The 25,565-nt window shown below is 36.9% G+C and overlaps 2 protein-coding genes across 6 annotated transcripts; both read right to left on the bottom strand.

The window, feature by feature from the left end:
• Positions 1 to 145: 145 nt before the first annotated feature.
• LOC311092397 (deoxynucleotidyltransferase terminal-interacting protein 1-like) lies at positions 146 to 5,927 on the bottom strand. Of its 4 annotated transcripts, none has more exons than XR_014608244.1 (14): positions 5,509 to 5,901; positions 4,196 to 4,266; positions 3,981 to 4,077; positions 3,805 to 3,903; positions 3,651 to 3,716; positions 3,398 to 3,454; positions 2,289 to 2,350; positions 2,159 to 2,204; positions 2,007 to 2,065; positions 1,845 to 1,905; positions 1,689 to 1,760; positions 1,531 to 1,586; positions 422 to 966; positions 146 to 273 (listed from the first exon to the last, which is right to left on the bottom strand). XR_014608244.1 is itself a non-coding variant. In XM_084129092.1 (13 exons), exons 1-13 carry the CDS (start codon positions 5,581 to 5,583, stop codon positions 849 to 851), a joined length of 939 nt encoding a protein of 312 aa, XP_083985218.1. In that variant the 5' UTR covers positions 5,584 to 5,927; the 3' UTR covers positions 146 to 848. The 4 variants fall into 4 exon arrangements, 2 of the variants coding, with proteins under 2 accessions (XP_083985218.1, XP_083985219.1); XR_014608245.1 differs by having other exon boundaries at positions 5,521 to 5,872; XM_084129092.1 differs by having other exon boundaries at positions 146 to 966; positions 5,509 to 5,927.
• A 531-nt stretch (positions 5,928 to 6,458) lies between these two features.
• Positions 6,459 to 23,655, bottom strand: pcif1 (phosphorylated CTD interacting factor 1). 2 transcript variants are annotated; one of them, XM_084129127.1, is made up of 16 exons: positions 23,558 to 23,655; positions 21,417 to 21,559; positions 21,217 to 21,341; positions 20,863 to 21,000; positions 20,597 to 20,736; positions 18,344 to 18,498; positions 17,383 to 17,530; positions 17,185 to 17,268; positions 17,008 to 17,107; positions 16,759 to 16,921; positions 14,195 to 14,370; positions 14,009 to 14,095; positions 13,748 to 13,932; positions 12,967 to 13,060; positions 12,694 to 12,869; positions 6,459 to 9,514 (listed from the first exon to the last, which is right to left on the bottom strand). In XM_084129127.1, exons 2-16 carry the CDS (start codon positions 21,538 to 21,540, stop codon positions 9,247 to 9,249), a joined length of 2,163 nt encoding a protein of 720 aa, XP_083985253.1. In that variant the 5' UTR covers positions 21,541 to 21,559; positions 23,558 to 23,655; the 3' UTR covers positions 6,459 to 9,246. The 2 variants fall into 2 exon arrangements, with proteins under 2 accessions (XP_083985253.1, XP_083985254.1); XM_084129128.1 differs by having other exon boundaries at positions 7,603 to 9,514; positions 21,417 to 21,581; positions 23,558 to 23,626.
• Between the last annotated feature and the right edge of the window lie 1,910 nt (positions 23,656 to 25,565).

The raw sequence follows: 25,565 nt of genomic DNA, 5'->3' as shown, positions 1-25,565 counted from the left end.
GACTGGTTGATACAGCTAAGTGGGCGTGTCTATAACCGTTGACTAGTGTGATCATAGGACAGGAGTGTGAGTCATTTCTGCTGCTGCTCATACTTTTATAAAAGTGATAACTACAACTTTTATGAGAATTAATTCGAAAACACCATTTAGCACAAACCGTTTATTGGTAAATTCATTTACATACATTTAATAAACCGTACATTTTCTGTTATATAACAGACATGTGTGTAACAGGTATGAAATTCATTTAGCAAATAATTTAAATACACCCCCCTCCCCCCACACACAATTTTAATAAGCCAGAAAATCGGTAATAATAGAGGAAGTAGCTTCTTTGTTTTTGTTTTTCTTTAGAATAAAGCTGTATATTTAAAAAGCAAGAAATGGGAGGGGGGAGGGGGGGATGAATATGACTAAGTACATTCCCTTTTAAAGCAGTATGACAAACAATATGACAAATTCATAAAATCTATGTTAAAAAAATACGATAAATGTTCAGGTAAAAACACACAAAACATACAAAATGTCTATTAAACACAGAATTTAAAAAGTCATTAAGGCTCTATACGCGCCTCATTTGATATTTAATTCTTTAAATACAAATTCATGAAAAAGCACACATTTTATGATAGAAAAAAAAGGAATCAGATCTGTACCATGAAATGAAATGTGGAAATATGATTTGCCAAATCAACCTCCAACACAACAATTCCTGGGCAACTTGATCATAATGCCTGGGCCTACAGTGTACATCGCCAAGCAAACAACAAAATGTTACAGTTATGCTAAATTGATAACACTGAGGAGTACGTGTCCGTGGTCCATCGACTTGCCTGGCGAGTTTGGCATTACATGACAACTTCATTTTCTGTTTTCTGTGCTTCCATTGCCTTCTGCATCTTCTCCACCATCCACATGGGCACTATAAATGGTTTCAGTTCATCCAGCTTCAAGTCAGGACAGTCCCTAAGAATTCAGAGAAAATATGATGATGCATGTTCCCACTAACATATGGAAGCTTGTTTCCTCCACTGAATAAAAAATAAAAAAGGTAGTTGAGATTTTTTCTCTCAGAACTCCATGATATAAACTCGCAATTGCGAGTTTTAAAGTAAGACTTACGAGATATAAACTCACAATTTTGACTTTTTCTCACAATTGCGTGATAAACTCACAATTGCGAGTTATAAAATCAGAATTGTGAGATACAAACTCGCAATTACAAGAAATAAAGTCAGAATAGTGAGTGATTTCAAATCTCACAATTCGGACTATAATTCGCAATTGTGAGTTAATATCATGCAATTCTGAGAACAAATTTCACAATTCTGACTTTATAACTCGTAATTCTGACTTTTTTACCTCACAGTTGATTTTAATTTTATCTCACAATTCTGAGAATTAAAAAGTTGTTTAAAAATCAATTATCGTTTAAATCGTTTTATTCCGTGGCAGATACAAGCTTTGATACTAACATCAATTTATAAGTCTTTTACAAGTTTTATTTAGTAAGAAAATGTGTTTATTTACTTGTAGTCATCACTTCGGGCAAGATCAAGAATATCCTCTTCTATAAGCAGATAGGCCTGAGAAGAGTAACAGTTTAAATAGGATGATGGACAATTGTAATTTACTGCTTTTTTAGAAGAAAAAAGAAAATTGTAAACACAAACACATAATTTTCTCACCATCTTTCCACCTGTGGCTCTCATGTGCTGCCTTTCTGAAAGCCAGTGTTTGTCCTGAGCATCAGCGGCATACTGAGACACAAAAGATATTACGACATGAACACAGAAACGGCTTAATCAATGCTCAGAAAAAGTAAAAAATAAATAAATAAATACCTTGAAGAGCTCTGCGTGTTTGATGTAGATTCTTCCTCTTGTACCGCCCATTCCCAAAGCCCTGAAATTATTTCCATTTGTTGAATGAATACATCCAAATCACGTTTAATGTTAATGTCAGCTATAGTAAAAAAGCATTTGAGCAAACCTTTGTACACTTACTTATTTGCCCTGGATCCCAGAACGAATGTGCTGTTCTCATTCAGTCTGGATGGGTTCCACTATACAGACATCAACACAGACACATTAATATTACATAAACATTTCAGTATCAATTATTATGCCATTTTAAACCAATTGCACATTATATCTACCTTAGGTCCTTCTCTCTTTATTGGCTCGGATACTTTGGGTTTCGCTCTGCGGATTACACTTTAAAATGTCAAAGGCTTGAATAGTTAATATATGGAGAAATCAGATTAAAAGCTTTTTAGGGAAACTTACGGAGTGCTGTACTGGGCTGTTCTGTCGTACTGTACAACTGGACCAGGAGGACGACCTTTCCTCTGAAAATAAACAAAAATTATGTATTTATTATTGTTGGTATTCAGAACAACTGCACTCCTGCAATTCCAGTCTCACTTCCTGTTACAAATCTACATAACAATGTAACAAATTTGCATAATGCCAGCCTATGGTCTTCATTGGCTGCTGCGAATAAGATCAACTTTGCCCCGCCCTCAAACGCAGTGGCTGTAGCTGAGACTGGAAGAGTCAGATCCACTTTGCATGAGGACTCGGGCTCGAATTGATACTGGGAAAAAATTACGCCAACGTTACTGTTCGTATCACTGTGTATCAGTGCTGAGGAAGATCCAGAGCTGAAGTTCAGATATGATAATGGGCATTTTGTTCCCAACACATGATGTAAGCTGACTTTCGACCAATCACAACAGACTGGGCCATCTGACCAATCAGAGCAAAGTCGGTTCTCTGAAAGGAGGGGTTTAGAGAGACTGAATCTTCCAACAAACCGTCCGTTTCAGACTTTTTATGAGATATTATGAGAGTATTAAAATGTTTTTTGACCTTTGATGCATGTTAATCTTTTGTAAGAGACTCCGAAACAACATAAGGAACCTTTAAAATAGCATAATAGGGGCACAATTTACAAATGGGTAAGAGGGCTTGATTTTATGCATTTTTTATATATACACTACTATTAAGTCTTAATAATAATAATCAACATTGATAATAATCAGAAATGTTTCTTAAGCATCAAATCATCATATTAGAATGATTTCTGAAGGATCATGTGACACTGAAGACTGGAGTAATGATTCAGCTTGGATCACAGGAATAAATTACATTTTACTATACATTCACATAGAAACAGTTATTTGAAATTGTAAAAAAATATTTCACAATATTACATATTTTTTTAATGTATTCCAATAACAGAAATGATCAAATGATCAAATAAATGCAGCCTTGGTGAGCAGAAGACACTTCAAAAACATTTAAAAACATCTTACCAACCCTAAACTTTTTAACGGTTGTGTGTGTGTGTGAGAGAGAGTGTGTGTGTGTGTGTGTATTTTTCCCCCCGTCACCTTTTTAGGGATGGGGCTGTCTCTCTGGCCAGAAGTGTCGTCTGGCTGCCGTGAACGCTGTGGAACGAACAAATGACAAAAAAAGAATAAGAAATCCAGAAAACAACAATTTAGAACTGAAATAAAATGCATCAGAACTAAAAAAATATCAGATGTATTTATAGTTTTCCAGGCAAGCATGCAGGTTATCACAGACTTTGACATCTGAAATGAAATTCTCAATGAATTGCATAACAATTTGGATAGCATTAACCTTCACTGTGGGGTCAACACTAGGTTTCAGAGCCGTTTTCTCTGCATCAGGAAACAGCTGCTTCGCCTAAAACAGAACATTTACCTCATAGGCTGATTCACCACAAATTTGAACATAAATATGTGACAAAATGTGTGTAGAAATGATGTTTTACATGTTCCAGGCAGTTTCTGCAAGCATCTCTGATAAGCTGATCGGGCTGCACGTCTCCACCAACATTCTCCTTCACATTGCTGGCCGCCTTCTCAAAAAACTGCACCGTACAAACAAACACGATCAGAGCGATTTAATCACACACACCCACTCCCAAAATAAGCATGGGTCACTCACCTTCATATATTTCCTGAACACAGCACGGATGTCGTCATTGAAGCTGGGCTGCAGAACGGTCCGCAGAAGATCCATGGAAATCACAGGATCTGTATAACTACACACAATGACATGTTTTGAAAGAGCCACAGATGTCTTACAGCATATTATCCTGGGATAGGCGAAAGTATTTTACCAATGGAAACTAATCTTGAAATGCACATTAGCGGACTTACCTAACCGTCATCTGTGAGCGCCGTCCCCTGCGATGCACCTGTCTGTGTTTGATCATGATGTTCCAGGGATTCTGCCATTAAAGTGGATATATATATAAATACAGAGGCGGACAGAGTACACAGCTTCATTACTTGAGTAAAAGTACAGATACCCCTTGCTAAATTTTACTCAAGTACAGGTAAAAGTACTACAGTCAGATGTCTACTGAAGTAAAAGTACTAAAGTACTTGTTTTTAAAAGTACTTGAGTATCAAGAGTACAAGAATACATTTTCTTAATATTGCATTACTACTGCCACAGTGCTTACATTGGTAAACACAGCAAACACTTGAAGCGAAAACTATCATTAACTTGTTCAGAAAATTGAAATAGTCTGGCGAGGTGGGGCACGGGTTGGCACATTCCCGGGATGGACCTGCTACGTCTTCATCCATTGTTTCGTCTCTTATCTAAATCTGACCATGGAGTTGACTTTGGCGGAAAGCTGAAGGTGATTGCTGATAGGCTGTCCCAATCAGTGGCGCCTGCACAATCCAATCACATTTGAGAGGGAAACAACAAATTGAGGGTTTCCGAGATTTTTCTTTTTTCCTTTTTTTAAATTTTTTTTAGAAGAAGTAACGGGTACTCACGGTTATGGATAGAAATGTAGTGGGAGTAAAGAGTACAATATTTGCCTCTCAAATGTACTTGAGTAAAGTCATGAGTACTCCCCAAAAATGATACTCGAGTAAAGTACAGATCCCTCAAAATTGTACTTAAGTACTGTACTCAAGTAAATGTACTCCGTTACTGTCCAGCTCTCTCTCTCTCTCTCTCTCTCTCTCTCTCTCTATATATATATATATATTATTTTAGAAACTATAGGTTTTTTATGCCAGGATCACATACTGTACATTTTAATATAATGCTCAATTTATAAATTGCAAGGATGGTTTGACAGACAATAATTTGCAATAATTGTATGTATATGATATATATATATATATATATATATATAAATTAATGTTTTAGTGCTTGAGTAGTAAGTACACTTGAAGAATGAGATTAATTTGTTCTTAGAAATTAAAAGAAAATAAATAAATAATTAGATAAAACTTTCCAGTAATAAGAATCTTAACTATCATGAAAATGATTTCCAAAAAGCAGGCTTCATTTTCTTTGTGCAAAATATGTGTTTTCTTTTTCTTATGGGAAGAAACATGACCCGGAAATGTTCTTTACAAGTTTCAGTTCGGTTATGATGAGAGAATGATGATGATGATGGTGGTGATGAAGATGAAGATGAAGATGAAGATGATGTTTGACTCACCACTGTCTGTACCTGCTGCTCAGTGAAGTCCTGCTGGAGCCATTCCCGGCGTCCCTCGCTCCTGTGGGCCCCCATCACTCACAATCAATGAAGATCGATGGAGAAGCTCCAGGGGTTTCTTGATGTTGATCGATAAGTGTTGCACTTCACTGTCGCTGTGACCTGACAGCAACTCAATGCAGTGAGAGAGCTCACGAGCTAATTCACACCCCTTTAAACTTTACCACAAATATGCATGGAGAATAACGGGTTTAACGGCATGCATTCACACACAATGAAATAGTCCGAAAAGTCACTGTTTGTCAAAGTTCGAGAGCTCGATGAATTGTCAGTCGTTTCCTCAAGCTCAACAATTCAGTGACGTAAACAAGAATCCGATAGACGATCGCACTTTGTCATGAATTTCAAAATAAAAGTCTGAGTTCTGCAGTGCGCATGCGCATCACGATCATGGGCGTGGCTACACTTCAGATTCACTTACACGGATCGAGCGGCCATCTTTGTTGTGGCACGGAAGCTGCTTGTTTGTGGCGACATTTCTGTTCAGATAAATATTTTCTCTGCAAATGTTACATTTCAAATATAAAATTGTGTTCTCAATACAACGCCATACTTTTATGATTTGCTATCGGTGTGTATTTCATACAATGATATCTTTTTCGTTGAAAGAAATAAAGACGTTACCTGCCAACGTTCCCCATGCCATGATAATAAATGATTACCATATTTATGTACTATGGTATTGCACAGAACTACAAAGTACTTCAAAGTACCCTATGCCAAGTGCACATAAAACAAGGTATTACCATGGTACCATTTCCATAAGTAATACCATGGTACTTTTTTGTTACAGTACAATTTCAGCAAATTCTAAGCTGATGACACTTGTGTGAACACCAGCCAAGACCAAGTATGTACAATAAATATTAAAACAAAATGCCAGAGATGGGTTTATGATTTCAATATTTTACTGAGAGCTTTTCTGATTCAGAGGAAAATCTTTATACCACTTTAGGTGATGGGAAATGCCACAACACGGATAATATACAGGTAGAAGAAACAAATTATATAAGCACAGACATATTTACATTCACTGAATCTTTGTCTTTATCAGAATAAGATTACAGGGGAGACATTCATGGCATTTTAGAGGACATTGAATCATCAAACGCAATGGCGACCAAATATAAATCAATCAACATGACTGATAAATGCAAATCGGTTAAAAGCCTAGTGTGGCAAAGCTTACAACTAACTAAACAATATAGATTTGTACAATTTATATATTGTTTTTTTTTTTTTGTAATGCAAAATATCAGGTCATGCACAATAAAAACCTAAACACACTTTTTGTAAGAAAACAAAGAACAAAAAGAGAATTATAAAAATAAAGTTATGGATAAATGGATGTTTTTGCTGGTTACACTTTATGCATTACTGATGCAATCGTACACGGTTCTACTTTAAGATACAAGATAAATTCCTCCTTTTTTTTAATAACACTTTGGTTTAGTTTAAAACAACTATTTCATAAATTCTGTAATTCATAAACAGTTTAGAACCAAAAAGTTAAATAAAAAATAATAATAAAAAAAAAAAAATAATGGTGAAAAAGACATCTTTTGTGTTCTTTTCAAATAGACTCACAACAGCCGTGTGGGAAAACAACAAACTTCATACCCATGTTCTGTACAACATCTACAGTTTTGCTGGTGATCCACACTGGGATTAGGAAATCCAACAAGTGCCCGATGCTCAATGTGATGTAATGTTGGATTTTAAAAATGGCAAACTGGGTTACATTACGCGTCAAACCACTGGAATGCTTTTAAACCTAATATAAAAGCCATTTCCCAAGTTTGGCTACAAGACAATGTAGTCCAGTGAAAAAAAAAAAAAAAAAAAAAAATACTTACTTACAGATGGATGTGATTGGGTTTAATAAAGTGATAGTATACAATACGAATTACTACATGCGTATTAACATGGCAAAAAACAAAAAAACAAAAAAAACACCATTGTAGTGTTAATAATCGCAACATTTAAAGTCCAATTGTAGCAACAAATTCGATCAATAACTTCTTTTCCTTTTTTAAAATGTACATTCAAAACGCTGCCTAGTGATACAATTTAAACTCAATATTATGTAAACAAATTTCTATGATTAGAAAAAAAAAAAAAAAGTAATCTTTTAAAGCACTTTTCACACACGAAACAGTGAAATCAAGGCAATAGCAACCAATTCGTATAACCGGACGCCGATGCATTTATTAGAGGAAGAAAAAGCCTGGTTTGCTTTTCTTCGTTCGAGTTTCCAGGTGTCGGTGCTCTCAATTAAAAAACACCCAAAATGAGAGGTAGACTCACCGGAGAGAAAAACGAGGGGCGTACGCCATATTTAGGAGCTAAATCATTTTTTCAATAAAACCACAAACAGTTGGAATTAATGCTTTCATAACTAATAAGACATTTTCTTTTTCCACTCGCTAAATGCTACAATTGACGTGACCCGGAATGCCACAATAGGATTCACACAGGCTTGTACTGTACAGAAAAGAACGACGCAATAAAGGTACAAAAAAACTATTTCAGATGTGCTATTGTGTTCTGTACAATATTTTAGGAATAAAAGAAAACGGACTGGATTTAACTGCAGATGGATGACTACTTTTCTGCCCGTCAACTGATCTTTTGTTATTACATACAATATATATTCTATCATGAAGAAATCAAACTTAACCACTCAACTTGGAAAGGAACGCCGATGAATGCTAAAAACAAATGGGTGTAACAGGAGTCAACTATTGATCTGAGAAGCATGATGCCATGATGAAGGCTTTTAAACATTAGCTGCCTGATCGCCGATCGTCGTCTGACACAGAATTACCTAAAAAGAACAACAGACAAACATCTGTGCATCAACTCTATGGCAGCTTCGTATTCCTGCCAGTGAGAAAAGCACAAAGTTAAAGCGTGAATGTCACAAAGCCTGTCATATTTCACTCCAAAATCAGCATAATTTTTTTTAGTTTGGAAAATGAAGCTTATTTTATCTTTTTTTTGTTGTTGCATTGTTACATTATTTCTATATATTATAATGCAACAACAACAACAACAAAAAGTATGAAGAATGTATTTGAGTAAAGATATCCCAATGCTAATACATTCTATTGTGTTTAATTCAATTTAGGCTGATTTTATATTTTAAATAGCATTGTAATAGTAACCTTTTAACTGTAATAATACAGTACTGTATAATGAATGAAAATAACGTCATTAAAGTTTAAACACCATTGAAAATAATGAGAACTACAAAAAACTAGACGAAAAACAGCTTCATTTTCTTTATGCAAAATATTTTTCTTATGATCTTGGTGTGAAATATGACACGGTTTAATGAGACTCACCCAAAAAGGCCAACAATAGAAAAGAAAAAGAAAGAATATGATATGCTTGACTACAAAAAAAAAAAAAAAAAAAAAAAGACAACAAAAAAGGTGACCAAACTATATATACACTGATAAAAAATAAAAATAAAAATAAAAACTCAACCCATTATGAGACTCAAACCCCTAAAACAAATAATATTAAATAATAGATGCGGAAGAAAGTAAACAAACACGAGTCGTCTTCTCGCGTGAACATCTAAACCCAACAGCGCAATATTATACCTCTCATTCAATCACAGACTCTTTCCCATGAACATACATACACGTGTCCACACGCCCAGCGCCGTGTCTAAATGTTTGTTGTGTCCGGTGCAGTCTTGTCAACAGGACTGCTGTTGTCTTGACTCCTAGCGGTTCGTTCCTGGGCCGGTTTGGAGTCTTTGTCTCCGGTACTGGTTGAAGAGGGACCAGGTGAGGGCAACGAACGCCCGGAGACCTTATACGCCCCCAGGAGATCCTGGATTCTCTCCGTAGTGGGCTCCCATTTGGCAAAGCCAGCATTGTTTTGGAGGAAAATGACTGCTGTTCCATGGACGGCCTTGTAGTACATCTCTTCTCTGAGAGACGCAAAGGCAAGAGAGCAAACCACAAGTTAAACCATCTGTTTCGTGCAGATGAACAAGCAATGAAAAACCACTAGAATAAGGAAATAGACCGAAAAAATTGGGGTGACCAAAATCTTACATCTGAGAAATTTTATTACACGTTAATGATATACATCACGATATTATGGAAGCTTGTTTTCGCCACGGAATTAAAAATAAAAAAGGCAATTGTGAATTTTTCATCTCACAATTGTGAGTTTTCTCTCATAATTGCCAGTTTATATCTCACAATTCTGAGAAAAAAAAGATAACTATATTACGGCTGTCAGTTAAACACGTTATTAACGGCGTTAACGCAAACCCATTTTAATGGCGTAAATGTTTTTATCGCGAGATTAACGCCTAGCAAGCTTTGTCGTTTTTTTTCACATGCTTTTTCAACAACTAGTAACGTTAGTAAAACTACAACACCACACCGGATCTAGCTAGACCGGAAACAAAACAACAGGCACGCCACACACACATGTTTGGGCTCAATCTGAATGGAAAGTTTAATTTAAAAAAAGTTGCCAAATGGTTCAATTGACAAGACCAAAGTGATCTGTGTGTTTTGTCGTTGTGAACTGAGCTATCATCGCAGCACGTCCAGTCTGAAACACCACTTGATGGCCAAGCACACACACAGCTGATGCGAATTCTCCGGCCCCTCGTCAATATCAGGACCTCGTCAGTATATCTTTCACCCTTTTATTGATGGACAGCGTTACATTGTGTGAGAGATTATTTGCTCCAAGTGAGAATGTTAGTGTGAAATTGAACACTACAGTATATGCCAATGTTGTTTTCAATAAAAAACATTTGCACAAAGCATGCCGATCCACTTTTCCATGTTGATAAGAGCATTAAAATGAGAAAAAAAATAATGGGACAAAAAGAAATCAAGAGACATTTAGAATAGATAAAAATGTGCAATTAATTGTGATTAATCGCGAGTAAACTACGACATTAATGCGATTAATCGCGATTAAATATTTTAATCGTTTGACAGCACTAAACTGTATAAATTCAACAGTAGTGAAAAAAACTAAAACATTGCCCCTTTCACACATAGGGTCTCATTCATGAAACATTCGTAAATATACGAGTAAATATGTGAGTGATTTGCGCGTAAAGAGACCTTCCCGAAAACTCTTCTCCTGACTCACAAATACTTTGTAAACGTCAGATGTGATAGTGAAATGTTAATGGGACGCGCGTGCACGCTCATTCTCAATTACCATAAATCCCGCCCATTAAATCCGACTGACAACTATATATGGGCATCATATTATGACACCAAATGAAGGATTTCAACATGTCTTCTCAAAAGCGAATGAAAAAGAGAAATTTCTCAGATGCAGAAATTGAAGTTTTATTATCAGAAGTTCATTCAAAACGCCACATTTTATTTTCAAGCGTACATAGTGGCGTATCAGGTCCTAAAAAAAGGAAGCTTGGCAGCATATTACAGATGCAGTTAATGGAGTTTCATCTGTTAATCGAACAGTCCCAGAAGTGAAAAGAAAATGGTTCGACCCCGTCAAATAAACCTGATTAAGGTGAATTAAAATGCAGCCTTATTAATGAGCAAAACGTTCGGATGTTAAACGCACTATTTACGCGTGGCTGGGAGCAAATTTGGAAAATACGAACATTTTAATGAATCCGAAAATTTACGCCAGAACCACTTTACACACGATTTACACAAAAATTAGTTCTGCTCGTGTTTCATGAATGAGACCCAATGTCTTTACTGGAATATTACCATTAAGAGATCATGTGTGAACAGGACCTTTTAAAAATTACCAGTAAATTGGTTCTGGCAATTTAGCAGTATGAGGAGTTAAAACATTACCAGTAAATTACGGTATGATGATGTGTGATGATTTATTAGGCTGCTGTTACTTTAAGAGCGAATGCACAAATCTAATATACAGATTAGGGCTGAAACGATTAGTCGACAATGTCGACAATAAAAAATTGTCGACAAAATATCTTGTTGTCGAGTAGTCGTTTGATCCCACGTGACCTAATGTAAGGGCCTGCAATATCGCGATTTGACCGCTACGGCGCTGTAGCGCTAGAGAGTAATGCAGCCGTTACAAATGCTATTGCGGTAGAAGAAAACACAGCACGAATTATGACGGAGTCAGAATGTCTAAACGAATCCGAACTAGCAAGGTGTGTGAAAGTTTCACAAAACTTCAAACCAAGAATGCTGTCGTGTGCAATACATGCTAGGTGGAACTTGCTTTTCACGGGAGCATAACATGCATGTAAAAGCACAAGACGAGCCGGTGAGAGGTGAATGTTCTCCAGCTGGAGCTAACGTTAAATAACTAGCAGTAAATCTCTTTATTAGAGAATGCAATACTACTAATAGCAATAATATGAACAATAATAATATAATTACAGTAATGTGATGATTTATTTTTGCATAGAATAAAGCTTGATCGAGCTTAGGAGTCAGGGCTGTTTTTATTATTGTAACACTATTAGGTATTACAGTCTTATCACTTGCCTGTATTTTGTTCCATATTCATGAAGACTTACAAAAGGAGATGTTATGAAGAATATCGTGTCAGTTACTTTTTCATACTGTAAATTAAAAGGTGAATGAGAATGTCTCTATTAGATCAATTGTCATGTCAATTTTATAATATCAACTTAACTCGTCAACTTATAATAATTGTTTGCAGATTAAGTTTGTCTGTATTGCAGCTGATTCATTTTTGTTGATTTTTTTCTATTGAAAAAGAACCGAATATTTAAACAATGCTTAGAGAGCATTTGTGTGTGATTTGAGTTGGACAGAAATCTGAAAACTTAAAGAGAATGACCTGTTTAGTTGCTCAAAGTTCATTAAAACAACCATTTCAAAAGCTGAAGTGATTTTCTTTTTTTATATTATAGTTAGAATATGTATAACTAATGTTTTAGTGTTTTAACTAATTGAAAAAGCTGAATAATCGTTCTAAAACTTACTGATTAGTCGGCGAAATAATCGACGATTAGTCGATTAATCGTTCTAATAATCGTTAGATTAATCGATTATCAAAATAATCGTTTGTTGCAGCCCTAATACAGATACACGTTTATATCGTCGTCATGATATACATCACACGGCTCAGCCCTACCAACAAATGTCTGACCTTTTGCAGATGTGCTGCGAGCCGCTGCGGTACTCGTGCTCGAAGGGGGGCACGATCATCTGGTGCCTCCGGAAGCGACTGGACTCCATCCGTGTCAGCGCAGGGGTCGGCGGGTCACGCCACTCCGGCACAAAGATGATGAAGGACAGTGGCTCGCTGGAGCGTTCCAGAAGATCCTGAGAAAGATGGAGAGACAATGAGAATCAGTATGGGACATTTTATATGACGATATTCCAAGCTAATGAATTTGGGGCGAGACTAAGAATCACACACCTCAAAGCGTGTCACCATGGCGTCCATGAGCTCCTCACAGAACGGAGGGTTCGCCTCAAATGAGCCACTGGCCGGAGAGAAGCTGAGAAACGGCCTGTGAGGACAGACATGAGGAAAAGGTAAAGCAAGTCACGCTTGCTTTTATACAACAGCAGTTTAACAGATTAATAATAATTTGATTACATTTGTGACATACATTAAAAAATGTATTTGTTATTGAATCATTTATTCAAGAGAATGTAGTATTGTATGATGCTTTGAAATAAAAGTCAGAAAGATGTGATGATTTGTTTTTGTAAATATGACTCATCTTATACATCATGTACAGTCTGTATAAGTGTATGATTTAACTTTTCCCGATGGTCTAATGTTAAAGAAATTGCAATATATCGCAATATCGAATCGCAAAACTTGTAGAATCGCAATTCCTAAAAAAATAAAATAAATAATAATAATAATTATTTATATATATATATATATATATATATATATATATATATATATATATATATATATATATATATATATAAAAAAAACACAATACATATTGTATCGGCACCCAAGTATCATGATAGTATTGAATCAGGAGATAGGTGTATCGTCCCAGCCCTAATATATATATGTATGTGTGTGAGTGTGTGTTTGTGTACACATTTACCATGACATATACATGGTAAAATACACACGAGTCATGACAGCAAAGCAATGTATTACTATGATCCTCAAAATCTGTTGGAATGTCACTTTTCATTATGTGACAGTCAAGAACCCATTTACATACCCTCGAGATCCAAAGAAGCCGTCAATGTCTGGAAACGCGGAGCAGAACTGCTTGAAATAGCAGTTCAGTGGAGAAGCGAAGCACTCAAATGTCACTCCAAACTTTTTGTTGAGAGCCTCAAAGACGGGGACAGGCAGCGCCCCCTGCAGGCCAGACCCCTCGTTCACACCAGAGCCAAACATCACCTGTGGGTGGAAACACACACTGATGCTGCATTTGCTTTCCTGATTGGTTACCAATGCTTGTAAATGTGAGTCTTACCTGGTATCTTTTGATGAGGCACCACACACGAGACAAGAACTTCTCAAACCTTTGGTCATCTATACAGCTGTATCGATAAAGGAGTTCCTGTTTATGCCAGAGAAAGAAAAGCAACAAAATAAGAATCCAATGTAGTGCAAGTTTCCGGTTTTAATTTGTTTTGAGCTAGTGTTAGCATGTACACACCAATTTGTTGAAATGACCGCGGTTGACCTTCACCATTTCCCCTTTATACCGCAGGCAAGCCATGTCATTCTCAAAGTGCAGCTCAACACGCGGCTGAGGAGGAGACGGGATGGACAGTCTGACTGGATAACAATACACCAACCGGTCCTGAACCTCCGTCGACTCAGTGCCGTCCACTTTAAAGCAAGAAGAGTAGTTCAGAGGGGCTCTAAACCAAGTCAAACCAAGAGCGAATATCGGCACCAGCGACAAAAATTCATCCTTTTTTTTGGAGTTGGTCGATTTTTGTCTAACAATGAAACCCTCACTGACCATTTTCCAGACTCATGGATATCTCCTACCTGTATTTGACTGATTTTATTTAAATTAATTGCCATAACAGTTTCACAGGTTATTACACGGCTGATACAAATTCAACAATATAATAAATACAATATAGAAGTGCTATTTAAAAAATTAAACTTAGAAGAAAAACGGGGTTACACTTTATTTTAAGGTGTCATTGTTACAGTGTAATTATATATTTAAGTACTGAGTAATATTAAGTAACTACATGTACTTACTATAGGGTTAGGGTAGGATTAGGATTTGGTTGAGGTTAGTTGCATGTAATTATGCATCATTTACTGTTATTACTATGGTAAGTACATGTAACATGTAACAGACACTGTAAAATAAAGTGTTACCAAAAACAGACTAAGATACTAAACTGTTTTGTATATACAAATATATAGAAGATTCTTTAAACTAATGATTAGTTAACTAACATTAACAAAGAACAATAACTTCTGTAACAAATGCAGCTATTGCTCATTTATTGTTAATGTTAATTAATGCAATGTTCACTTAATTGGACCTTATTGTAGTGTTACCTATTGTTCTGTTGCACTTTAATCTGTTTGAAACATTTGTTTACTTTATACATTTTTGTTTATTATTTTATTCTATTTAAAATGTTCAGTGTTTTCTTTTTGTTTTAAGAAAAGTTATTAAACCTGTTAGTGTAACAACACCTTTTTTTTTGCAACTTATTTCAATGATAATTTCACAATATTAGTGGAATAATACTGTATACCATGATAAATGCTTCAGCAATTATCGTAACATGAAAAGCCTACAGTACTATAGTGAATAGGAAGAAAAAAAAATAATGTAACATAACAGAAACTAAATATTTCCATTTTTTTTAACTCATTTATAATGTTAATGTGTCACAGTATAAATTGGGTTTTTATATATGAAAAAATATAGCTGCATTTTAAATTTTAGAACACATCTTTTTCCCACCATTAATTATATTACATTATATTATATTAAGTGGCTTTAAGTACTATGCACTTACATTGAAATTAATAATTTGATACAATGGACTTAGTGTACATACATGTTTTTACATTGTACTTATATTTTAAAAAATACCATCATGTAATTAATAATTTGTAATTACACTGTTGACCCTTCCCTTACACCTTAACCCACCCATACCACCACACCTGACCCTAACCTTACCTGCATCACACCTCAATAGCAGAACTATTGAGTGTTTTACAATACAACCTGAACACAGTAAGTACATTGTACTTATTTTTCCGATATAAGTACATGGTACTTAAAGCCACTTAAAGGGATACTCCACTTTTTTTGGAAATAGGCTCATTTTACAACTCCCCCAGAGTTAAACAGTTGAGTTTTACCGTTTTCGAATCCATTCAGCCGATCTCCGGGTCTGGCGGTACCACTTTTAGCATAGCTTAGCATAGATCATTGAATCGGACAAGACCATTAGCATCTCTCTCAAAAAAATGACCAAAGAGTCTTGATATTTTTCCTATTTAAAACTTGACTCTTCTGTAGTTACATCGTGTACTAAGACCGACGGAAAATGAAAAGTTGCGATTTTCTAGGCTGATATGGCTAGGAACTATACTCTCATTCCTGCGTTATAATCAAGAAACTTTGCTGTCATACCATGGGTATAGCAGGCGTAATGATATGATCAGCGCCTGAAAATAGTCCCCAGCTCGGTAACTTCCAACGTGACCAGGACTAAGTTTGTGTAGTTTCAGCCGGCAAGCAGGTTGTCACGTTGGTTATGTTGACGGAAGTTAGCCTATTTTCAGGCACTGCGTCATATCATTACGCCTGCTGCACTCATGGTACGGCAGCAAAGTTTCTTGATTATTACGCAGGAATGAGAGTATAGTTCCTAGCCATATCAGCCTAGAAAATCGCAACTTTACATTTTCCGTCGGTCTTAGTACACGATGTAACTACAGAAGAGTCAAGTTTTAAATAGGAAAAATATCGAAACTCTTTGGTCATTTTTTTGAGAGAGATGCTAATGGTCTTGTCCGATTCAATGATCTATGCTAAGCTATGCTAAAAGTGGTACCGCCAGACCCGGAGATCGGCTGAATGGATTCGAAAACGGTAAAACTCAACTGTTTAACTCTGGGGGAGTTGTAAAATGAGCCTATTTCCAAAAAAAGTGGAGTATCCCTTTAATATAAAGTGGGACCTAATTTGTTATTCTTTGCATTCTGCTTGCCATTTCCATCTCCTACCTGAGATGTTGCACTCTTTAAGGAGAGTGTGGTGAGCCTGGCGGATCCTGCGTACATATTCTGCAGAAATGTGATAGATCTTTGAACAGATGCCCTCAACAGAGTCCTTCGCCACAGACGCCACGTGAGGGCCGCACTGCTTCCGTAAGTGCTCGAGCCGATCCTGAGGAATGATCCATTACGGTCATGCACACGTACGCCTTAAAATGCTGTCTAGGTAGGCAGCTCTGAACAAAACTGAGAATGTACCATGTAGTCCTCCTTGCTGGCAGAATGGTCTCGTCTCAGCCAGTTCATCGTGTCCTCGACGTTCCACTTCACCACCTTCCGACTGTCGGGAGTCGCATTTCTGCGCAAACATGAAACATACTTTCATGCAACGTTCATGTCAGTCTCAAAACCTTAGCAACCAGCATGAATAATTACCTGGAGTCGATCATCTTCTTGGCCGCCTCTGCATATTTAAACAGGAGTTTCCTGGCCTCTTCCTTGTATTTGATGCGAGAGAGCCTGACATTTGTTGCGAGGCAAGTTAGAAAATTATAAAAGCATTTCCATATTGAAATATGCAACACAAAAACAAAGAGGAGCTTGGTTATACAATGAACCGTGACGCTTTAGTACCTGATGGGGATGTCGTTCATGATCTCTCTGAACATGGACGTGGAAATGACCGGGTCGCACTCGCTGGGCAAGAGCGGATCCGGACCTTTATCCACCACCTTTCTCTCCAAAAGCCAGCGGTTGAAGGATTCCCGCGGAGGCTCTATGCCTGAAAGTTAAGGCAATCAGTCAAGGCAAAGTCAATCTCCAATTATTCCTAAATAATAATAATAATCTCTAAATTACAATCACACAATTCAAAAGTTTGGGGTCAGTAGGACGTTTGAAAGAAGTCTCTTCTGCTCATTAAGGCTGCATTTATTTACTTATCAAAATTACAGTAATAATGTGAAATATTACTACAATTTACAATAACCGTTTTCTATTTGAAAATGAGCATCATTCCTCCAGTCTTCAGTGTCACATGATCATTCAGAAATCATTCTAATATGCTGATTTGATGCTCAAGAAACATTTCTGATTATTATCAATGTTGAAAACGGTCGTGTGCTTCGTATTTTTGTACATTTTTTTCAGGATTCTTTGATAAATAGAAAGCATTTATTTGAAATTGAAATCTTTTGTAACATTTTAAATGACTTTACTGTTACTTTTGATCAATGTAATGCATCCATGCTGAATAAAAGTATTCATTTCTACTGACCCCAGTATATAAAGTTTATAAACTAGTAACACATATTTATGGAGCTCATGCTCTTCAGCAAGTTACCAAGACCCATGCAGCATTTAAGATTCAAAGTTTGAGACAGCTGCAGTTTCAATATTACTTTCCTTTCCAGTTGCTTTGCAATGCATTCATAAAGAGTTAACATTTACTCAGAATAAAACTGGCTGTGAATATGGAGGTGGATGACCTGACAAAAACACTACAATGCTGATTTTGCTACACTGGTATTAATATGTATAATCTCTCATTTGCAGGGACATATTTAGTCAAACATGACAGCTGCTTCTCACACACCCTCGCGCTGAGAGCACAGCTCATGGTAATGCTGCCGTAGTTTGGTGGTGAGTTGCGCTCTCTGCAACTCGATCTCCGGGTGTGGAGGGAGGTGGTTCACTGGGGCTCGCTCTCGGATCACAGCGTTGGTCTGAATGTCCAGGTCCCAGTACACTCTGAAACACAAAGTCCAGTTCAGACATGTCAAGGCGCAGAGTCGTATCATGTCTACAGAGCTCAACAGCTGAAAGAGCTTTCCAGGGTTCCCACACCTCGCTTAACTTCAAATTCAAGGACCTTTCAAGAACTTTCCAGGTCCAATACCCTCAAATTCGAGGAGTTAATGTTGGGGACACATTTATTGGGTCCAACAACAAACGTTGAGGTTCCATCGTAGTAGTTTTGTGCGCGCGTGAACGTCATGGCAACGTACAACACAAAGTACCTCACGCGGGAAACACTTTAAATGTGCGTAACTAACACAAATCAAGCAAGCTAGTGCGCATAGGCCACGAAGTGTTAGCGAAATAACACATTAGTGGACCGGAGGGAATAATAAGGAATTTTTTCCAGAAAACTTCTTGCATAAAATAAATGCAAGCACTTTCAAATGTTTATTTGCAAAAACTTTCCAGGGCCTTGATTTTTTTTTTTTTTTTTTTCAGATTCACAAACTTTCAAGGATTTCAAGGACCCGTGGGAACCCTGGCTTACTCAGAACTCTAAAATAACTAGAAAATCAAAGTCATGTGTCTAACCAAGAGCTGTACCTTGTTATAAGGGCGCAATCTCGATTCAAACACACACACATTCTAATTCTTAAACGAAAACGATTCGCCTGTGTCTATTAAACCTCTGACAAGAACGATCACAGTGAACATTCAGATCTGTGTTGGTGTTGCCACTGATCCAGAGAAAGCAGTTGTCATTTATATGAAACAGCTTCACAGACAGTCTTTTCAACCGCACAGTTTCATTATTTCTGTTCTAATACTTCAAATTATTACACAAGTACTGGGATAAAAGTATATACAGTTCAGATATTAACACTGATGTCTACGGCAGCGATCAAAATAGAGTAAATCTGTCGGTTAGTTACGTGCATCCTGTCACGTAAACTGATCTGTCAATCATCTTGTCACAGTTAAAGTCCTCCACATTTAATTTCCTACCGTTTCTGAGAGAAATGTAGCAGCACGTTGATCTGCCAGTCGGGGGGGTTTTCATGCGGAGACTCTCCTCATGTGTTTGCAATTTGCATAATGATGCATTTAAAACTTAATGACCAAACGTATCATTACAAAAGTTCACAATGCTGTTGCAGATGAAATATAATGTGGATAACATTGAATAAATATCTTTTCGTCAGGTTAGATAAATACTGATAATCAATCAATCACTTCAATCCCTTCATCTAAACCTCTCTACTCGGAGTCGCACATCCGCCATGTTTGTAGTTTTTTTAAATTTGCGTTTGTAGTTCTAATCGAATCCTCGTCCAACGCACAATGGGTTGTGGGCAATATTAGCCGCTAGAGTGCGCACTGATCTGCACTTCCGATTCTAACCGGAAAAAGTAGACCATCCGGGTATCTTTGGAAGACTCATTTCAACATACTATGATTTGGGACACACTAATTATAATTTCGAATACTATTTAGGACGGATAGTATGCTAATTGGGATGCAGCAACTGATTCATTCAGTAATAAAACAAGTGAAGTCTTAATGAGTCATTAAATCATTCATTCAAACTGCTTAAAAAAAAAAAAATCCAAATTAAATATTTTTAAATAGACAGCAGCAATTAACATTTTGTCATAACCTCTAGGAAATGACATGCTATTTTGTTTAGGGGAGAATCATCATGATCTCTATTTTTGTCAAAAAATTAAAATAGTGATTCTCAATTTATCCAGAATTTTGCAGCTCTACTGACCAAGTTGTGTTCAAATTTGAAGTTGTTTTCACAAAATTTGAGCACATTAAAGGGATTTAAAGTACTGTTTCCATTGTAACGCAATGCCCGATTTAAATAGTTTTCACAGGATGAATTTTGAGTGTTCAAGCTTTCGAATGATACCCAATTTATTAAAAATGTGATAGGAAAAAAGGCAATATATAAAAGCATGCCAACTGCCCCGCTACCAGGACAAAAAGGGATAGTTCACCCAAGAATTACTATCCCTTTAACAGGTTAAAACAGACGCTTTCAGCCAAAGTGACTGGAACATTGCAAGAATGGGACAAATTGGAAAAGATGAACTCCACTCACACAGAGGGCCGGTACGGAGCCGGCGCGGGAACACCGGCCTGGCTTTGTTTATCATCTGTGGCGTTGGCCCAGGGTTTGACTCCTGGCGTGCTGGGAGAAATGGGGACAGTGGGAGTGGTTGGAGTGACAGGAATCTCAACCTGAAATTAAAGAGAAATCAGAAAATGTTTTCACTAAAAATGACTAACACCAACAGCTGTTGCTAAATTTGTTTTGGAAAATCAAATAACTTTGCATCTATTTTTGCTATTAGGAAGAAATCTGACCTTTGGCCTCTTGAAACTATTAGGGCCCGTTTGAGAAGCATCCTCTGACGGATGTCTTTTGCGCTGCCCGTTTCCCAGACCTGCGTCGCTCAATGCCTCACCAGAGGCAGGAGCCGCGTTCAACCCCAAGGGATCCGACTGAAACGACAGCAAATACAGGACAGTGTTGTTATTATATTATTAAAAATAGTTTTTACTAATAAAGTATAGCTGAAACAAAATATAATACAAGAAAACTATTAAACATTTGGTATTATATCTAAAGAAACTGTATATAAAAACCCTGTCAAAGTTCTTCCCCAAATGTTACATTCATAATACTGAGATTTAATTGGTTCTGAAGGCTGAACTTACAATGACATCGTGCTGCCCAAGGACAGGCATTTCCCACAGCGACTGGTTAGTGAACCGATTGAAGTAATATGGCCGATTCTCCCTTTTACTCCAACATTTGGACCATCCAGCCTGAATCATCTCATCTGAAAGTGAAACTTAAAGATCAGATGCATTGCTGCATAGGGATTATTGGTCACTTGAGCCTCACAGATACGGACCTGGGAGCTCTTGGATGGGTTTGCTGGTCGAGGGTGATAATGGAGCCGGCTGTGACGTGGACCCGGTGGGCGACATGACCATTGGCGGATCTGCCTTTACTGTTCCGTGGTTTTCACTCGTCATAGCTCCTCATTTGTCCCGTCTTATGATAGAAAAGGTTTCATCTTTACAAAATGAAAGCATTGCAATTCTGAGAGCACTGAAGGTCATATTAAAGGGTTAGTTGACCCAAAAATAAAAATTATCCCATGATTTACTCACCCTCAAGCCTACTAGGTGTATATTACTTTCTTCTTTCAGCAAATTTTAAAAAATATATACTGGCTCTTTCAAGCTTTATAATGGGAGTGAATAGAGGGGGTTAATAAAGGCCTTCTGAAGCGAAGCCATGCGTTTTTATAAGAAAAGTATCCATATTTATAACATTATAAACTATAATCACTGGCTTCCGGTAATGGCCGTACGCGAGTCTAGTTCTGGCCGAAGAGTGACCTCTGACCTGACGCATGACGTATTGACGAATAAATGCAGAGGATAGAACAAAACAAAAAAAAACTGAAAGAAGAAAGTCATATACACCTAGGATGGCTTGGAGGGAGAGTAAATTATGGGATATTTAAATTTTTTTGGATGAACAAACCCTTTAACCCTAAATGTTGTGTTTGGTTGGGTCTGACATCATGGCATGTATAAAACACAAATACAAAAAATAAATTCACATACTAAGCTTAATACAATAGAAGATACAAGCTCCAATAATAAAGTTTTGAATAGGTCAAAAGAACACAAAGTCATTTGAAGGCAAAATAAAGCTTATTTATTGGGTGAGTATTGGGTGTCTCAGCTCGTCAAAACAAAACAAAAAAGTCAACACAGTACAATTCAATTTGATTAATTCCCAAAAGGTAATTTAGTTGTGGACATAAAAATAAAACAGCCCGTAGTAAGTAAAATAATTAAGTATGAGGTAATAAAATAATGACAGATTTTTCTTTTTTAGGTGAGCTATGCCTTTTGCTTGCTTGGGTGAATGTGAAAGACAAACTCTGCAGGAAGATAATGAAACTTGCAATAAAAGTGAAACTTTGGATCCTCTAACAGTTACACATACAGAGTTAAAAAAACAACATTTTATTCATAGATATGAGATATGATTAACGTTACCAAGGTAATTTCTGGTATGGGATTTCCACATACGTTGTGACATATCCGTACGCATACCTATAGTAAATATGGCACGTCATACGTAAATATTCAGTATCATGGTTACGTTACACTGATGGTAATGTTTTAAAATTATATATAGACTCTCTATTTGTACTTCTGAGGAATATCATGGTGATACCATGGTTACGCTTAACATTTATTTCGCTGGCCCGAGTTGGCATGCATTTAAATACTGACAGTAGTAATTTATCACTCAATCTCAGAAAAGACACGAACGGCGTTTTTTTCCAACAAATAAACCTTTTAAAAAAACACTATGGCGTTGACAAGGTACAGTATTGTATCGGATAGCAATACGATTGTACCATAGTATTACAGTAGGTATTTTTGGTTAATAACCCAGGGTATCCGACAATACATCATGTATTTATTCTACGAAAGTGTTTACAGCGTTTATCGTCGTTAATAAGAGCGCAAATGAGCGAAAGAAGGGCACGCATGCGCCTGCTACGCCGCCCACCCCAGATCGAGCCGCCCGAAAACAAACCCGAAGGAGGAGGAGAAAAACATCCAACAAAGAGCTACTACGGCAGCACAAGCTGATGTGCTGGATAGAGCAGGTAAAATAAGACCAAGTGGCGTGGCATCTGGCTTCATTTGGGCACAGAAAGGACGAGGATACATAGGGCCATCACCATAGTGTGTCAAACTGCTCATTTATTGAGTTTTAACCCCGTCAATTTTCGACCGTTACGACTACAAATTTTAGGCGCGCACTTTGGCTTAGTGGAAACGGTCGACAAGATGGCGCGCGCTCTCGCATACTAGGCGCCGCGCTCACTGCGCATTATAATGTCTGTTTATTGCGTGCACTGCGCACGTTTGCAGCAACCGTGGGGATATTATTGTGCCCCGTGCATTCCGCCACGCGCCCATAGGTCTAGTGCTGCTCTTCAATGGCTGAATCCCTTACCTTGGAGAGGTTTGATGGGAGTCCTCAATAGGCTTTGCTCTATTCGGTTCGGACCCGCCTCCGCCTCTCCCTCCCCACCGACTCCGCCATCTTGTATCGGGCACTCGGACGCGGTTAATGCGCATGCGCGGGTTTAGTTGCCATCCGCAGTGAAAGTCGTCAAACCCGCGCGGCCATTTGTAGAGAGGCATTCATTCATTCAGTCTACTGTGAAACGAAACAACAAACATAAACGAATTGTTTCGTGTATTTATAGGAAACTGCGTGAATGTTCTTTATTGTTGTCCTGAAAATGTGTGTACATTTACTATGTCTGTTTTGAATTCAGGTTCAAAAGGTTTTCTTTTAAATATTTCTATTTAGCTTTATTTTTATTTCAGTTTTGTTTGAGACATTTTAGTACCTCAACTTAAACTTATTTCAGTTAGTTGCCAAGGAAACATTTCTAACATTGATTTGTTTCATCTTATATTTAATACTACTGAAAACAGTATAATCGTTTTAGTTATATTTACTTAAGTAAAAATGGCAATGTCTGTTTTGAATGTATTATTAATCTCATTATTATTAATGAAAGCACATCAAAACTCCATCAAATTATAAGATATAAAAATCAAGAATGAAATCCAATCATAAACAGATATTTAAGTCCCAAATTGATCCTAAAGTCATAACACATAGTAGCTATACACCTTAACACCTCCCGTCATCATTATATTGCAGTTACACTTTTAATATTTGTGTTGTGCACTCATGGAACAACAAGGTGAAACCTAAAGATGTGCTTTACTTTTGAAAATTAAAATCTAAAAGGCTAAAGGCTGTTTAAATAATTGTTTTCTTGTCAATGTTTGCTTATGAACTCTACCACTGTGCCACTTTTGCACATTATACTGTATGTCATTTGAACTATATTTGTAAATTGCACAGCATGAATTTGACTCATTTCCTATTTGTACATCATGTTATTTGCACTACAATTGGTGATGTGCACTTACTGCCCTTTGTGTCATATTTGGCATTTGCGCTTGAACTATATATATATATATATATATATATATATATATATATATATATATATATATTTATCTAATATTTATATTACATTTTATTTCAATTATTATTATTTTTTTAATAGTTTTAGTCAATATACAAAAGGCTAAAGGCTGTTAAAAAAAAAATTTCTTGTCAATGTTTGCTTATGAACTCTACCACTGTTCCACTTTTGCACATTATACTGTATGTCATTTGAACTATATTTGTAAATTGCACAGCATGAATTTGGCTCATTTCCTATTTGTACATCATGTTATTTGCACTACAATTGGTGATGTGCACTTACTGCCCTTTGTGTCATATTTGGCATTTGCCCTTGAACTATATATATATATACAGTGAGGAAAATAAGTATTTGAACACCCTGCTATTCTCCCACTTGGAAATCATGGAGGGGTCTGAAATTGTCATCGTTGGTGCATGTCCACTGTGAGAGACATAATCTAAAAAAAAAAATCCAGAAATCAAAATGTATGATTTTTTAACTATTTATTTGTATGATACAGCTGCAAATAAGTATTTGAACACCTGTCTATCAGCTAGAATTCTGACCCTCAAAGACCTGTTAGTCTGCCTTTAAAATGTCCACCTCCACTCCATTTATTATCCTAAATTAGATGCACCTGTTTGAGGTCGTTAGCTGCATAAAGACACCTGTCCACCCCATACAATCAGTAAGAATCCAGCTACTAACATGGCCAAGACCAAAGAGCTGTCCAAAGACACTAGAGATAAAATGGTACACCTCCACAAGGCTGGAAAGGGCTACGGGGAAATTGCCAAGCAGCTTGGTGAAAAAAGGTCCACTGTTGGAGCAATCATTAGAAAATGGAAGAAGCTAAACATGACTGTCAATCTCCCTCGGACTGGGGCTCCATGCAAGATCTCACCTCGTGGGGTCTCAATGATCCTAAGAAAGGTGAGAAATCAGCCCAGAACTACACGGGAGGAG

The sequence above is a fragment of the Abramis brama genome (assembly GCF_963993115.1).
Source record: "Abramis brama genome assembly, chromosome: 11".
In the NCBI taxonomy this organism is placed as follows: domain Eukaryota; kingdom Metazoa; phylum Chordata; class Actinopteri; order Cypriniformes; family Leuciscidae; genus Abramis; species Abramis brama.
The sequence above is the reverse complement of the archived record's forward strand: the minus strand, read 5'-3'. Positions and strand labels throughout refer to the sequence as shown.